An 18258-nucleotide genomic window follows, 5' to 3' on the forward strand; every position below is an offset into this window, starting at 1 on the left:
GAAAACCTGTCTATTGTTCACATGGTTTTCTGAAAATCGGAGTTGATAGAATCATTAGATTCTATTAGAATCAATAAATACTGATTCATCAACAGCGTTTTCGAAACTAAGGAAAACATTGTAAAAAATTTGTAATAGTACTCTCCTTTCAACGTTTACACACATCTTTTCAAATCCGGGTTAATGCTCCTAAGAAAAACACAGTTAAGACCCACCAGCAATATCACAATGTCTTACTTGTTGTTTTGTTTTGCAAGATAATCACATTTTAGTTTAAGAGCTTCTTGAAAGCTATCCTTATAGAAAAATACTGGCTTAGGATGGGCTCCTGCTAGGAAAACTAAGACAGAAAAATTTACATCTGCATTTGAAACTCAGCACTCTCTCTTAGCGGTGCTAATGATAGTAACTAAGGTGACTGAGCTTAACACTGCTTTTTTTTTCAATCTGAAGAATGAAAACATAGCCTATTATTATGAACTCAGAGAAGAATACTTCAGATATATTGAAACATTAAATACATAATATAAACAAGAAATCTGAGAGCCCATTTGCAGGGAACAAAAGGAAAACGGTGTTTTTTTTTCATGAACCAAAATCACAACAAAATAGAATAACCTATACTAAGTATATGGTGTGGACTTCCCTGATGGTTCAGCGGGTAAAGAATCTGCCTGCAATGAAGGAGAGACAGGAGACTCAGGTTCGATTCCTGGGTCAGGAAGATCCCCTGGAGGAGGAAATGGCAACCCACGCCAGTATTCTTGTCTGGAAAATCCCATGGACAGAGGAGCCTGGTGGGCTATAGTCCATGGGGTCCCAAAGAGATGGACACGACTGAGCATACAGGCTTACTAAGTATACCAATGTTAGGTTGAAACAGCCACTATTTTAATTAAACATATCAATTTTGGGGAAAACTACAGGAGCCACAGCAACATTAAAAACAAATACATGGATAACATGTAACCAACACATACAGTACAAAAAGTGAAATGTCCTAAAAAAGGTGTTAATGTAGAATGGATACACTTATTTCCAAACTCAAAGTTCAGTTCTTTGCTTTCTCAGGGTGAAATGGTGTTCCCAAGTAAGCTATGGTCTTGTAAACTGTTTTGATGGAAGTGGAAATAGGCAAGAAAGGAACATTTACCTCTGTTGGAGGATACTCTCTTAGTGGTCTCATCTGTTCCCTCAAATATCTATTGCAACTCTACATGGACACCACCTAAGCTCCCATTCCATCAGGCCTGGCCTTGTGACTCCAAGTAGTCGGTGGTAAAAAAGAAGACTGTGACATGGTGGGGTGTCCACTGGATCCACTTTTATTCTCTATACAGAACAGACACTTTTCCAAACTCATGCTGGACACTCATTTTCTCAAGGCAAATCACCCAAAATGCATCCACCATTTTCTACGCATAACTTCTATATTTCTGTTTATGGTACTAAAATCATGCTCAAGCTCAAAACCCTGGAATTTAATTTTTCTTACTTTTTCCCTTCTCCCTCTCCCATAACAGACAATCAATTGTCAATGACACACCCTCAAACCCTCTTACAATCTGATATATTATTTTTATTTCAATAGCTGCCAGTCTCATTCAAGTTCTTCTCTGGGCAGTTAGCCATAAAAGAATCTTAACTGGTGTGCCTGCTCTTAGACTTGCCTCTGTGTTAAATGTAACATTTATTCCATAAAGTTTTACTAAAAGCCTCATCAGCTCAGACTTTGTGTTGCATACTTATAATACACACCACAGATATCTACCTTCCTAAACTAGTATTAGTAATGTGCTGAAAACCCTTCAGTAACCCATCTTTAATGTCTCCTTCATCTAACACTGGATGCAGTTCACATTCTGGTATCTCCTTATCATTGCAGACTTTTATCCTTTCATTCCACACCTACCTCCCTGCTTCTCCCCTGCTGCCAGCTCTGTCCCCAACATATATCTATCTTTTCAGCATAGTAAACCAGTCCTTGTAGTACCCTGAGTTCCCGCCATCTCCTTTGTGACTATATTCATTTTATTTCATCCATCTGAAATAGCCTCTTTAATGTTATCCTCAAAAATGGTGAATATGCTAAATTCACCTTCAATAATTAAAATGTAAATGGCTTTTTGATGTTTTTATTATACTCTGGTTGCATAGAAAATAAGTATTTCTTCCTTAAAGACTCCTAAGACCCCACTGAGGATTTAAAAATAAAACATTTAAAGCCTGGTCTTCCAGGGATGTGGATATTTTATGATCCTTTTACTATTTAATTATGACTTAATTATTGACAGTCTCCTGTCATAGGCAAAAATCCTTTGAAAACAATTAGGCATTACTATTTCCAGTTCATGGAGGAATGGGAATTCCACTTAAGGCAGACAACTGATACAGGCAGGTTAATAATAAAATACCACCAAAGCAGCTTAAGTAGTTAGGTCTTAGAATTGAGATGTGTTGATGCCATCCATTACTTTAAAATATCCCACACCATTGTCTCATTTGGAAGAGCAATATACTATTCTCCAACATCTTAATTTATTTAATTAATTTGCTTCTAATAGTGAAAGGGGCACATCCAAGGATAAGTGTGTTTCTCCTGCCAGACTGTGACCTCCATCAGGGTAGTAATTACTACTTTTTCCCTAGGATCAATAATATCACAGTCCACCTGAAGTGTCTGCTCATTATGTAACCCCCTGGGTCTAACTCTGACCTATTAATTCAGAAACTCTAGGGATGGGGACCATATTTTTAAAAAAAAACTCTCCAGGTAATTTATAAGTAGTTGAAGTTTGAAAATCACTGCCCTAGGCTAGAGGAGAACTTCTTGCTTACAGGAAGATTATAAATGTTATAAAATACTATAGCCATTTTATAAAGCCTTAAGGAAAGTCAAGATTCTACCAGTGCCCACTTTCTACCTCCAAAAAAAAAAAAAAAAAAGGAAAAGAGCACTTCCAAGAGCTTTCAAAGTAAGAACAATACCAAGGTTAGGAATGGTTTAGCTCTGGCCTCATCCACAAGCTGCCTGCATTTAAATCCCAACTATGCAATTTACTAGATTAATCAATTTGGGTAGTGTACTTTTCCATGCCTAGATTTCCCTATCCGACTAATGGGGACAATAACAATACCAACTGCATGGAATTATGGACTCAACGCATGCCAAGTAGTTGAAACAGCACACAGTGCTAGCTATCAGATTAAAGTTAACACATGATGGTGTGGATAATGAACTCAGCTGGACCAAGTAAAAGTGAACAGAGTAACTTTTTCTGCACTTAAATCTAAACACATTCAGTTAAACCACCACCAAATTCCACAGATTGAAACGGTTTCAAATTAATTACTGTCTCAGGAAAAATAAAAGCTTTCAGAATTAGGCCAGGTGGCTTGGTACTCGGTCACATTTTCAACACAAGGAGGTTTTCAGAGAGGCCTCCGGGCAGAACAAATTTCTTCAGTGTCTGCAGTGGAAATAAGGGATTCCTTCAGCTCAATCCAAATAGGAACCCCATGAGCTCCCAGACGATAAACATAAGGAGACAATCACACCTTTAGCTCAGAATCTCACTTTTCCCCTTGCTTCTCTGCATTTCCCGCCCCTGAGGACTCGGGACAGACTGCCGGCAGACCTTCAATGCCCTTGCAGGAGGAGCTGCTGCCATCCTTTCAGGATGAACTGTTGCCTTGGAGGCAGTAGCTGATGCTGCTTCCTAAGCAAAGTTTCCCGTGGGCAGGTGGCATAAGCAGGTTTAACACCTCTGGTTGAAGTCGGATTCACGTTCACAGCAGACTCACGCTCATGACTGCGTGTAGTAATTTCTGAGAAAAGTTACAAGAAACTCTAAAAGACAATAGGAACTCAGACTGTTGTCTGCTTTAGTCCTAAATGTCAGAAATTGAGATATATAGTCCAGAGGCTGTCCAGATGGTCATGTGAAGAGATTTGAAGAGGGAACCAGAGTAAGTTTGCCATGAAGGTGATCAAGGTAGACTGGAAAACCAATTACAGAGAGATTAAACTTTGAATGTTTGTTTTTTTTTTTCCATGACAAGAGCAAGTTATTTTCAATCAATTTAGATGATTTCCACTTTAATCTACCAGTATCATAAACTAAAAAATCACTCTGGTAACATTCATGAGACAACAGGAACTAAATGCACCATCTCAACCTTTGTAAATATAGAAGGTAAGTTGGAAATGTTTTCCTTGTAGCAAAAATGTAGAGCAAGTACATATCATGAAAAAGTCTTTTATACAAGAGTAGTTTACTGAATTATCTACTAAGATTTTAACAGATGTTAAAAATTGTTATAACTTCATATTCTATGTTTTATGAATAATAGTAATAGATTTAGTTGCTTTTTTCTGACATTCAAGTGAGGGTAAAAATGACATAGCATAAGTTAGGGAAATACTAGTATTTTCAATGTTTTTCTGTGGTAAATTAATCTTAGAGAGGATATGGCTATTTTAACAGCAGTGATGCCTAAAGTTTCAAACTCTGATGGTGCAATTATAACAAACATTTTGCAAGAAGCTAAACAAACATTTAATTTGTTACATTTCAGGAACAAACCATAAACAGGATAGGAGAACATGAAAATCCTGGTGTCTGGTACTCAGGGTTTCATCAGCAGACTTCCTGGCAAACACCTTACAAATATTACCCCCACCCATTTAAAGTTGCACATAAAAGGGGTTTGCTGTGATGACAGAGGGAAGAATGGGCCACTGCAATTACAGGAAGCTTGATCCCTCTGCTGCCCGGATGGGTGAGAGATACAGCACAGTCTGCACCAGTGGGATCACGCTCACATTTAAGCACACAGCAGCCGAACACAGTGAGCTAGGTCGTTTGGACATTCTCAATACCTCTCAGTGCAGTTTAATTACCACGTGAAAACAGCCACTATCTCTCCCCCATCTATTCTGTTCAATAGTCTCTATTCTTCTATAAATCAATCATCTGTATCTATCCATCCAATATAGTTTTCTGTGTTTTTTTTTTTTTTAAAATCATGGTGCTATGAAATAAACTTAAATCAGGTATAATACTCTCAAGTGATATAAGAGAAAGGTAGACAAAAACCCTTTTATGTTAAATATATGAGTCGCTATCATTGTAGTATATACTTATCAGGGTGGGAAAAAAGGACAGTGCAGTCACTTCTGGCTTTAGAGATAAAAAACACGAATTCTAGGAATCACTTTATAGACAAGCAGTAAAGGAGTTGAATGTAAAGAAGACTGGTAGGGTCAATAGAAGAACCAAGAAGTGTATGTGCCTAATCAAACAGCCAGGTAAAGTTGAGCGACAGCAAGAAATCCAGGTCAATGAGGTCTTGGGTGCTGAAAGAGGGAGTAGCTTAGAGGAAAGAGAATCTGATGCAGCTTCTGTTATATTAGAGAACAATTTCTACCTGGTTAGTCATCTATTCCATACCTCAGAGAATCTGGAATTAAGATTCAGATCACACACTTTATAGCAAATAAGCAAGAAATGCTGCTGCTGCTGCTGCTAAGTCGCTTCAGTCGTGTCCGACTCTGTGTGACCCCATAGACGGCAGCCCACCAGGCTCCCCCGTCCCTGGGATTCTCCAGGCAAGAACACTGGAGTGGGTTGCCATTTCCTTCTCCAGTGCATGAAATATATGAATGTCTAGATGTAATTAACCTTATAGAGACATATAGTATGGATGGGAGTGTATCTGAGAACATAACTTCTTTTTCCAGGAAAAAAACAGGATAAAGACTTTATACTTGAATGAAAAAGTAGTCAAGACATGTTAAATTCTGTGTAATTCAGGTTCTGTAACTAGAAAACATCTTGAAAATGAAAAAAAAAAAAGTCTACTTCTTAAATTCTGTGTTTTTAAAGATGGTTTTTGTGTCTCAAGGAGCTCTGTTGCCTGTAAGTACCAAAAAAAGTCTTACACACATTATATATAGGCTTTGTAAATGAAATAGATGATTGTTCTATTTTTTGCAGCATTTGTGAATCTGGTTCACAAAGTTTAAAAAAATCCCCACTGCGTATGGAACTTATATTCCAGAAACGTGAATTTGTAAGATAACATGTGCTCACATAAGTCTGTTAGGCCCATGTATTCCACATTATTATTTTGTTTAAAATGCAAAAAGCAGATGGGCTTGCTTTCAGGTACTTAAAATTTTCTAACAGAGAAGAATCTAATAGTCATTTAGGGACATTAACTTTTGAAAATACTTAAAACCTTTATAACTAATGAATAATGACTACTGATGAATTGTTGCAAAGGTGGGATAAACTTCTGATTGGAATACACAAGATGGTTCTGTCTCCCTCTAGTTTAGAGACTTTTTGTGGGTCACATAAATCCTACTACGTTTCCTCATTTTTATTCACTGTTCTTTCCTCTCCTCCAGCTCTACAGTTATCACTACTTGCAATTTCAAAAACAAAGTGCCCAGATCATCAAGCAAAAGTGTCCTTTTTATGTATTTTATGTATGTATGTATGTATTTTATGTATTTTTAATATCTCAGGCAGTTCAAATTCAGGCTTTATAAACTGATAAGACACGTTTTTACAGTGCAGTCTGAGGATGGCCTTCAATAAATGGGACTGTGGGACAATCCAGAAGTTTCTGTTTTTATCCAGTGACCCACGTGATTCCTGTGCACACCGAAGTTTCAGAAAAAACTACCGTCCCCCAAGCTCTGTGCCATACAGAAAAGGAACATATTAAGATCATATTCACATTTTCTAAGGGGTAATGAATTACTTAAAATAGAAAGATCAAAATCTATTTTTCTCAGTGATTAAATAGTAGCACTGAAACAATTACTGTTAAAGTAACTTTCAGAGGAAAATTATGGCTTTTCCTTAGTATGTCTGTACATGTTAAGTCACTTCAGTCATGCTTGATTCCTTGCAAGCCCATGAACTGTAGCCTACCAGGCTCCTCTGTCCATGGAATTTCCCAGGCAGAATACTTTTGCCACGCCCTCCTCCAGGGGATCTTCCCATCCCAGGGACTGAAGCGGGGTCGCCTGCATTGGCAGGCAGGCTCATTACCGCCAGTGCTACCTGGGAAGCCCTGTCCTTGGTATAGCCATCATACAGATCAGCATGTAGTAATATAGCCATGCACTACATGTATAATGGGAATCTCCTTTTGTATTCTATAAATACACTAAGCTAGTTTTTAGCTTAACAAAAGTTTTATTAAAAATAGACTATCTAGATATAATAAAATATTACGGTTCAACTAAAATGGTTAGCAGATGATGTAACACCAGGATACACATGTTACATTATTATGTTTACTCTATTTACTTCCCTATATCTTAAATACAGAGCATTGTGAAAGCAAGTAGTATTGTTTTTCTAGTGCCCAATGAAAAATAGACACAGAGTAGACATTCATTTAGTAAATGTCTGGTGAATGGATAAATAAATAAATGACTGAAAATCCAATATGTATGCATCCCAGAAAGAACGTATACAAACAAAAATCACTTTAGAAATTAAAAAAATAAAACAATAAAACATATTTTACTACATATATCTGTAAAAAAAGAAAAGGAAAATAATAGGAATGGAAAATGTTTATCTTTTAAAATAATAATCATCCTGACTAATCTGATTCAATAAGCAAAGTTCCCAGAGGTTTAGATAAACTTTTAATTTTTGCATAATACAAAGCATATTTCTATAATTGTATAAAGTTATTATTTCTAACATAGCAGTTAGATATGAAATTGATATTCCAGGATGCTATGAATGAGTTAATGTGTAAGATGGTGGTTATTTATTACTTGGGGGAAAAAAATCTAGGTGAGGAAATAAAGGTCAGAAAAATTAGAAAAGAAAAATAGATTTCTGTTTAACTGTATTTACTGAACAAACTCCTAAAATTCAGAACCAATTATGAACTTTGTGGTACTATCCATAATTGCACGCTGAGTGTGTAAATTTAAAAATGGCAATTTTAATTTTCATTTCATCAGGATAAGGAAGAAAATGAAACTGAATACTAATTAGTATATGTGTCTTATACACCTAAAAGATTAGGGGAATACTGTGCCCATTATAAGTAAGTTTAAGCAAAGTACTCAAATGCTTCATTTGAATGACTGAATATAAATAAAAGAATAAAGTGACAAGGAAAATTAATAATGCTCAAACAAAGAAAATCTGTGATATGATTACATTTCCTAGAGCCTCTTAGATATGGTTGTTCTTTAAGAAAAGAGACGTATTTTTCTTTGGAAAAATAACTTAGAAAATGAGGTATTATTAAATATAATAATTCTCTGAACACAATAATGAAATATGTATTGAAAAGCAATAGTGAGTTTTCAGTTTTCCTCCCATGATATGCAAGATTTCCTTATCTAATATAAACCCTTTTAATTAACTTTTACTGTTTTTATCTAAGAGTTCATTATCATCCTCATAGAAAAAGCAAGAGAACTCCAGAAAAACACCCATTTCTGCTTTATTGACTACACCAAAGCCTTTGACTGTGTGGATCACAACAAATGGTATTCAACAAATATTCTTCGAGAGATAGAAATACCAGACATCCTTACCTGCCTCCTGAGAAATCTGTATATAGACCAAAAAGCAACAGTTAGAACTGGATATGGAACAACAGACTGGTTCCAAATTGGGGAAGGAGTACGTCAAGGTTGTATTTTATTACTCTGCTTATTTAACTTACATGCAAAGTACATCATGAGAAACGATGCACTGGATGAAGCACAAGCTGCAATCAAGATTGCCAGGAGAATATCAATAACCTCAGATATGCAGATGACACCACCCATATGGCAGAAAACGAAGATGAACTAAAGAGCCTCTTGATGAAAGTGAAAGAGGAGAGAGAAAAAGCTGGCTTAAAACTCAACAGTTAAAAAACTAAGATCATGGCATCTGGTCCCATCACTTCATGGCAAATAGATGGGGAAACAATGGTAACAGTGACAGACTACTTTCTTGGGCTCCAGAATCACTGTAGATGGTGACTGCAGCCATGAAATTAAAAGATGCTCCTTGGAAGAAAAACTATGACCAACCTAGACAGCATATTAAAAAGCAGAGACATTACTTTGCTGACATAGGTCTGTCTAGTCAAAGCTATGGTTTTTCCAGTAGTCATGTATAGATGTAAGAGTTGGACCATAAAGAAAGCTGAGAACAATGAATTGATGCTCTTGAACTGTGGTGTTGGAGAAGACTCTTGAGAGTCCGTTGAACTGCAAAGGGATCCAACCAGTCCATCCTAAAGGAGATCAGTCCTGAATATTCCTTGGAAGGGCTGATGCTGAAGCTGAATCTCTAATACTTTGGCTACCTGATGCGAAGAACTGACTCATTTGAAAAAACCCTGATGCTGGGAAAGATTGAGGGCAAGAGGAGAAGAGGATGAGATGGTTGGATGACATCACTAACTTGAAAGACAAGAGTTTGAGCAAGTTTCGGGCTTGGTGAAGGACAGGGAAGCCTGGTGTGCTGCAGTCCATGGGGTCACAAAGTCAGACACAACTGAGTGACTGAACTAAACTGAACTGATCATCTTCACAACAAAAGCAAAATAATAATAATAAACATAGTTATAATAGGAATAGAGTGCCCTTACAATTAAAAGAAGTATTTATTCTACTTAAATTGATGAAGTTATATATTTAATCTAAGATTCAACTCTTTGCTCTCTTTCACTGAGGTTATTTCTACCTATAATCAGTGGGAGAAAGAAAGCTTAAAATTCATATTCTGAAAGACAGAATAATGAGTAGTGTTAAGTAGGCAACGAACTGTGACAAACTGAAGCGAAAAATCAGGACCTAAAACAATCATAAAGTGTTTCTCAGAGAAAAACAAACTGCAAAAATATGTTATTTATGGTTTATTGAAACAGGCAATCACTGATGTTCACGAACATAACCTGCCAAAGAGAAACTCTGATGTAACTTGTGAGATCGTCTCTCAGATGCTCTGCAATTTCTGCTATGAATCTTAATTTCTAAGGTTTTATCATGACCTCAATTCCGTTAATGCATTTCATAAGGTCAACTTAAAAAATGGTCTCTGGAATAATTTTTAGCAAATAGAATATAGGCGTTTTTGTTATGTGTTTACTTGAAACTTAATTAATTGGAACTTCATTAGTCTACAATCAAAATTGTACAGAGGTGCCATTTCCACTATCTGGAATTTTCTCCGCCCACATGGCAATTGATTAGAAAAATCATGTGTAACTAAAGAAGCAATTTCTGCAAATGCATGCAAATTAAATTCATAAAACCAAACAAGAATATCAGGTAATCACATGGAGTCATATAGATAAAAGAAATGTATATAGAATGTGTAAAATTCATAAGAAATCTTAAGAAAGATATATCTGAAGGAGACTCTGGCCCTGTTTTGAAAGTATAGAAATCATATCACTTGGCTGTAAATTAATACAGTAAAGCAAACCTGTAAAGCAACCTCTATCTTTTGCCACTTAATAATGTTACATCATACATCCACATCTTAAAAATTACCTCTGACTCAAAAGATGTAGTCAAAACATAAAAGAGATCAGCTATCTAAACAAATCAAGATTCTGTAATAACTCCCTATCCCAGTTCTGTGGTGCACTGAACGCACACATGCACTTCCCCCAGCAACCTAAACACAGGTCATGATTTGCTATCTGGCACTGCCCAGATTCTCACGTGGCATCTTGGATCATCCTGTTTCCTTGGTATCTAGTCTTTACTGAAAGTCATCTTCCAAGGCCTGTCTCAGAAGCTATCTTCCCATGAGCCTTTCTCATGATAAGTAATAACTTCTTCCTCTGACCTCAGTGTGCACTGGATTTCCCCTCTCTTTAGCACACCTCAATGAATTGTTAAATGCTATTAACATGTGCCGCACCAACAGAGGTATAAGCTTTCACAGAAATCATGATTTGAGCACCTTTTCTGCCTCCAAATATATAGTTTTCCTGTCTCACTTCAGTTAAGGGTTCAAAAGGTATTAAGCAGATAATACAAAAGACGCAGGCATTACTCCCATCCATCACACCTTTCAGAAATCATTTAATATCTTGGTATGGCATCGTTTTCTCACATTTAAAAACATAGCTGACTGAAGATAATAAATGACAGAGTATTAATTGAAACACACCCAGTTATTGAAAGAGGGTGCAGAAGACATTTGAGATATTATACGCCATTGTACAATTTATATATACACATATGGAACCACTAATAAGACAGAGGAGGGAAAGACACCATTTTTATACTCCTGAAGTACCAAAAATTGCTACCAAGTGTTAACATAGTACTAATGGACACATGGCATATATAAAATCCTCTCTTTGACATGTACCTTCAGAGAGTGATATTTACAACTCAAGGTCATTTTTACATTTTTAACTCTCTTCATTCACTTTCAAATGGAATATTCACATTTCCCACAGTTTCAGGATTTATAGTCAGTTTGGACTCTAGCTAAATCATCCTTTCTTCTGTGACCATGAAGAAAAGTCACACTTTGGACACTCACCATCTTCTTTGTGAAATGACTCTAGCCATTCCTTGGCAGAAACCCTGTCCCATCCCGTCTGTTACCTGAATCCATGGCCATCTGTCATTTTCTGCAGCTGTCCAGGCATTTATAAGTCCCTTCTTATTCAGACGTGCATAGTAGGGATACCATTTCTGGAGTCCAAAAAGAGCTCGGTGGGTAGATGAAGCTGTGATTTGCTGATTTGAAATGATTCCCCCTTCAATTCCCAATGGGCCAGAGCATTCTAGGAACAAATTAGAGGAAAAATGTGAAGGTATCAGAAATAACATATCCAAATGTGGCTGTTAGATTTGATAGAAGATTTTTAAAAGATTTTTAAAAGTGATTTCAACTTGTCATTCAAGCCCCTCACATTTCACAGGTTTGTTACAGATCACAACATGGAGTAACTCTTGCTCCTCCTACCACTCTCTGTTACTTTGCTGTACCTTCTGCACACCTATTCTGTGTTATATTCTGCTATCCTGTGTTGATCACATCAACAAAAAGTGTAATGTCCTTAGAAGGTCTATCTTGTATTTTATATTTCCATTGGCATACCTCACAAATCATAATTTGTCAAAAAATATCCATTGGTCCGTTATTTCTTGACTAGGCTACATCTGAGTTTTGTATTAAAATCATTTACATACTGACTTAGCATTTCTCATGACTATAACTTTTTCAGTTATATTTTTATAATGGCTAGCAGCTATGCTTCCAAAAAAAGGACGATATGTAAACCTGTCAAAACATTTTAAACTATTATGACAATAACATGATATGCTATAAGCAACAGGAAATACATAGACAAATTATTTTTATAGAGTAAGCAGGTAAGCACTCAGACATTATATAGAGCAGTATAAATACCACTCAGTAAATTGAAATATTAAAATATTGACATTTCTAATTTTAATTCAAAATTCACAACTCTATCAGTAGGGATTCTGCACATATATTTTAGCATTTTTCTTTTATTTTTTGTTAAATTTGTAAATTGGAATTCAAGATACATTTACTAATAAATAGTTAAAATACTAAGATTAAAGCATAGTATACTCAAAATAATAGGTCCTCAGATACTGAAGGTATTTCGATTTTAAAATCAGAAATAAAAGTAAATTGATGTAAAAATGATATATGTACTCAAAAATTTTTTAATTAAAAATAAAAATAACATGTACTATGTATAATATACATTTAAATTTCTTAATTATTTACTAAAAATTCAGACAGTACACTTATTTTTAATTCAGTTTTGAAAATTCAGAATAAGTAATATTATAATTAAAAGCAATACCTAGTTTTCTTAATTTCAATAATATATACCATACTCAACTTATTGAATAAAAATTACATTTGTATAATAAATATGATAATTCTACTATAAAATATACTATAATGATATACTAGAATTCTTGAAAATGTGAAAGGAGTTTACTGCTATTATTAAACCTTAGTGCATATAAGTCAACTTAGTCATTGCTACCAAGGATATTTTAGATTTTAATTACTACTGAAGTCTAACAATTTTTAGTAATTAAATGTTTACATTCAGATTGAGGATGCAAGGAGATCCAACCAGTCCATCCTAAAGGAGATCAGTCCTGGGTATTCATTGGAAGGACTGATGTTGAAGCTGAAACTCCAATAATTTGGCCATCTGATGCGAAGAGCTGACTCATTTTAAAAGACCCTGATGCTGGGAAAGATTGAGGGCAGGAGGAGAAGGGGATGACAGAGGATGAGATGGTTGGATGGCATCACCGACTCGGTGGATATGAGTTTGAGTAAACTCCAGGAGTTGGTGATGGACAGGGAGGCCTGGCGTGCTACAGTTCATGGGGTTGCAAAGAGTCAGATATGACTGAGTGACTTAACTGAACTGAACTGACTGAGGATGCAAATATGAAAGGAAGAATTCTGCCACAGGACTATAATATTTTAAAAAGTTACAAGGATGATTTTCACTGCTCTCCATTTTTTTCACTAAGCATGAATGTTTCTTTTATCTATTCCAAGCTCAGATAATAAGTAGTTCAAAGGACATTACTTAGTAACATTTTCCCAATGAATTTAAAACCTTTAAACACTTTTTTTAAAAACAAAACTTGTGGATAAGTAATCATCTGAATCAGTTGCTATTAGTATATATGACATTAATATAGCAAAAATTGCATCTTTGTTATTGTTCACTTTGTTCACAATTGATCTCAAATTGTTCACTTTGTTATTATTCAGTTGCTGAGTTAAATTTAGACAGTTTAGACATTTTCTAAAGCACTGCATTTAGAACTCTAGCACTTTATAAAGGGGCACTATGTCACTTTGAATTCATTTAATTAAGAAGTCATTCATTTTTAGAATCACACCATTAGGAGTCATGGATAATAATCTGATTTTCACATTCCTAAAAAAATGAACATTGAAAACTCAAATATTGAGTCTTTGGATTCTTGCTCTGCTTTGCATTTCAAACTTCAAGATCTTTACAGGTTCCATAAAAGCACTAAGTAACTTTCATGATGACACTTTGATTTTAAGCAACTGCAGGAGGCTGGGTTTTTAAGAATGTTGCCATTAAAAAGAGTCTCAAGGATGCTTGTCCTTGATTTGCACAATGTTTGGAAGGAAAAGTACAGCAGGAAGGGAGGCCATTTATTGTAGGCCCGTCAGTGGAATGGCAGAGCCAGAGAGTCAGCTTTGATTAATTAAACTGCAAGATAGCCTCAGAAAGAACTCTGTACCATTTAGTTGTTTACTTCTAAAGACCTTATGCTGAATTGGATATCTTCACCGAATTTGTAACTATTTTAAAAGAAATTAGACCTCAAACCACTATTCAGCATGTCCACTTTGTCAGTCCTCTTAACCTCCTCTTACTAGCAACTATATCAGCAAACAATGGCTATGAACTGCTACTTTATCAGATAGGCCAAATACCAATGAGCAATTTAAAAAGATATTTGCATTTATTTACTCTGTCATAAGGCTCCCAATTTTGTCATGTCCTCAACAGTCATACATTCAAACAAAATAGAATTAAAAAATATATATTGACATGCTGCATGTATATAGTACTTCACAGCATACAAAATATTTTCTCCTGAGCCATCTCGGTGCTGTGAGGTCAAAACTGGTGAATTTTTCTTTTCTCAGTCCTCAAGCCCACAAGTTCCTTTAGAATTAACTTTTGCAACATTTACTTACATACTATACTTTATGTGGCCAGTGACTGGGAGGTTCTTGAGCAAAACATGAGTGTGTGAAGTATCAGCTTAATTCCTTAAAAATGGAATGGTCGTCAGTTTTTCTCATTTCAAAAATTGTGGTTATGGTGACACAGAGTCTACAAGCTGTGAGGTAATGAAAGATAAATGGTGTGTTCCCTTTGAAACCATAAATTGTTAATAATAATGAGCTTGGTTCTACAAGGTCACTTGCGCATCTCTCCTTAGAGACGAGGCCATCCCGGCCTTTTAGCTCCTGTGCAGCAGACCCCGAGTCTTACACTGTTGCATCCTTAGATGCTCATAGTAGCTTGGCTTGCACACAAGAAGAGCTCAGGAAATATTGCTGAATACTGGTACTGGGTGCTTTTATTTCTAGACAGTAACCTAATAAGCAAACTTCAGTCTTACGCTTTATTTCACACTGGAAAGTCGTCACAACAGCAGCATTTTCTTCACTAATCATTTGGACCACAATCAAATGGATGTCATCATAATAAAAGGTTCAAAATCCAATTTCCTTTTGCCTGTGCCATCCACTTCCCCAATGTCCTATTAAATACAACAGTTATAAAAACTAATGAAGGAGTTGCAATTCAGAATGCAAATGATTATACACCTAAGATTAAGCGACCTTAAGCTGTGAACAATAAGATGCTTAAAAGAAAGATAACGTGGAGATATATGCTATCACCATCCATAAATGAGGGAAGGACATGAAGTAATACTTGATGAAGAACAATATTAGATGAGCATTTTGAAGTTTGAAAAGTGCATCCACATGTGTTTCCTCACATAATCAACATAACAGTTCAAGGAAAAAAGGTTATCACACTCATTTCATAAATGAGGAAACCAGTGAGGAGGGAAGGTAAACTCATAAAAGGTAAGGTTGGAATTTAAGCCAAAAGTTCCTGCAGAAACAGAAAATAATATCAATTGATAGAGTGAAGAGTTCAGTAATTTTTAAAAAGCTGATACTGAATTGTTTTTCTTCTGTTGTGATTTTACATGGGGATGTGTGTACACATACTAGGAACAGAGGATAGGAGAATTAACATGAAGGAATCATGTAGAGTACTACTAGTGGTACTTTGGATATGATAGAGCTTTCACAAATTGGCGAACATTAAAACAGTAGGCAACAGTCTGTGGCAGTGAGTCACGGAAGTAAATATTGAGGCATTATGGTGGTCAGTGTCCCTTTACAGGTATAAAAAAAAGAAAAAAAAACTGATCCTCTACCATTACTGATCTATACAGACTGCTTATCTAATTCGGATAGGTTTACTCAGTCCTGACTAATTTATTGACCTCTTATTATGTGCCCATCTACCCAGCAATATATCTATCCATTCATCCACCCATCTATTCTCCATTCATTAAATTCAATTTTGAAAATTGCATATTAATTAGAGGCCTTCTATACACAGGCACTTTTCTAGGCAGTGGAGATACAAGGATGAACAAGGCAGAAAAAGCCTCAGCTCTTGAGGTTCATATTCTAGTGGAGAGACAAACTCTAAACAAACACTTAATAAACTTAAATAAACACTTAAATAAACAAGGAAATACCATAAAGTGATAAGTGAAGAAAAAAAAAGGGTGAACCAGGTGGAGGTGTGAGATGATCAGAGACAGGCTTTCTGAGAGGTGACATAAATCTGATCTCTAAGTGAGAAGCAGGAATTGGCTACTACACTAGATTTACTGTACTGATATTCTGAAGGAGCTTTCAGTCCAGTGGGAGAGAGACACACAGAAACAAACAAACAGAAATATTCAATGTAACATGGCAGATGCTGTGATGCTGGATGTACAGGATTCCCTTGGAGAATGGGAGAGGGAATTATAATCCAGCCTGAGCTTCATGGAATAGAGTAGGGATTAATATAGTGAAGAAGAAAGGGAGGGCAGACAGAGAAATAGGGAAGAACCTGGTATGACTAGGGAACTGAAGGCAGATCAGTATTATTAGAGCAAGATGGGTTGGTGAGAGGTTAAAGGATGGGGTGAAGAAGCAGAGACAGATTATTTTTCTGGAGATTTTGCTGAGAAAAACTGATTCTGTTAGTGATGGGAAATTTTTGAAGGATTTTAACTATGGTGATATTGTCACTTAGCATAAATGATTTAAGAGGGGCCAAAACTATGGCCAAGTAGCAAACTACTACTATGGTTCAGGTGAAAAATGATGCAGGTCTGAAAGAGCAATGGAAAAGAATAAGAGTTCAAAGCATATTCAGAAATCAAAATCGAGCAACAATGTTTACAGGGTTAGTCATTCAGTCATGTCCGAATCTTTGCAACCCCATGGACTATAGCCTGCCAAGATCCTCTGGCCATGGGATTTCCCAGGCAAGAATATGGAGTGGGTATCCATTCCCTTTTCCAGGGGATCTTCCTGACCCAGGGTCTGCTGCACTGCAGGCAGATTCTTAACTGTCTAATTAGATGTAGAATGGAGGAGAAAAATGGAGTTATCTTCGAGGGTGACAGAGAGGAAGTAGCAGATAGCAGTGCTCAGTTGAGGGATTGGCTATGTCTCACAAATAACACCTTTAAATCTAATTCCTTCCTTAAAATGTTATCAAAAATTATTCTTGCTGCTGGACTGCATTTGAGAGGATCTGTCTTAATCCCACTTGGTATTACTATGCAGAACACCACAGGCTACGTTCACATCAACCAGGCACCAGGGACAGTTTTGAATATTGAAAACCTGTTTCTATGCTGTGGCCACACCCAGAACTTCCCTGCCTCGCAGCTCATCCATGCGTGTATATCTGCTCTCCCACAAAATGGGGAGCCCCTCATAGACCAGGATTATATCTCACATGGTATCCAGCAGCTAGCCTCATTCTCAGCAGAAAATTGATCTCAAAATAAATGTATAAGGCAAATAAACAGAAATAATTACAGCCAATATTATAACATTTTATTTGCATAATTTACTTTTAAATTAAAAACAATATTTCACCTAGTCTCTCAAGTGAACACCGATATTGAGGCCTTTAGAAGTTGTTTAAATGTTGAGCAAAGAGGAAGAGCATCTTTTCTATTTAAAAAAAAAGGGGGGGGGGGACTGACAATCAGGTGGGTTACTTCTGTTTCTCAACTTCTTGCCACCCAACAGCCAGGTATCTCTGAAACTGTCTACCATTATGCCTTGAGTAGGATTTTCTCAGGTGGCTCAGTGGTAAAGAACCCACCTGCCAATGAGAAAGATGCAGGAGATGCAGGTTTGATCGCTGGGTCAGAATGATCCCCTCAAGTAGGAAATACCAACCCACTTAAGCATTCTTGCCTGGAACATTCCATAGAGAGAGGAGCCTGCTGGGCCGCGGTCCATAGGGTCGCACAGGGTCAGACATGACTGAGCATGCGCACACACCTACAGTGCGCCAAGGGGCAATTTGGTCATTGCCGAATATGGCGGTAGAACATGGCGGTCTACGTTTTGTGGCCAT

General features: G+C 36.4%; 1 protein-coding gene across 2 annotated transcripts in view; it reads right to left on the reverse strand.

Moving 5' to 3' along the window:
• The window catches only part of EDIL3 (EGF like repeats and discoidin domains 3), a 450361-nt gene that overhangs the window by 162430 nt on the left and 269673 nt on the right, over positions 1–18258 (reverse strand). For both annotated transcript variants that reach the window (XM_065919096.1, XM_065919097.1), the window contains one exon: positions 11618–11799. In XM_065919096.1, coding sequence (XP_065775168.1) covers positions 11618–11799 — 182 coding nt within the window. The remainder of the gene's footprint in view (positions 1–11617; positions 11800–18258) is intronic.

The sequence above is a fragment of the Muntiacus reevesi genome, chromosome 1 (assembly GCF_963930625.1).
Source record: "Muntiacus reevesi chromosome 1, mMunRee1.1, whole genome shotgun sequence".
Lineage (NCBI taxonomy): Eukaryota > Metazoa > Chordata > Mammalia > Artiodactyla > Cervidae > Muntiacus > Muntiacus reevesi.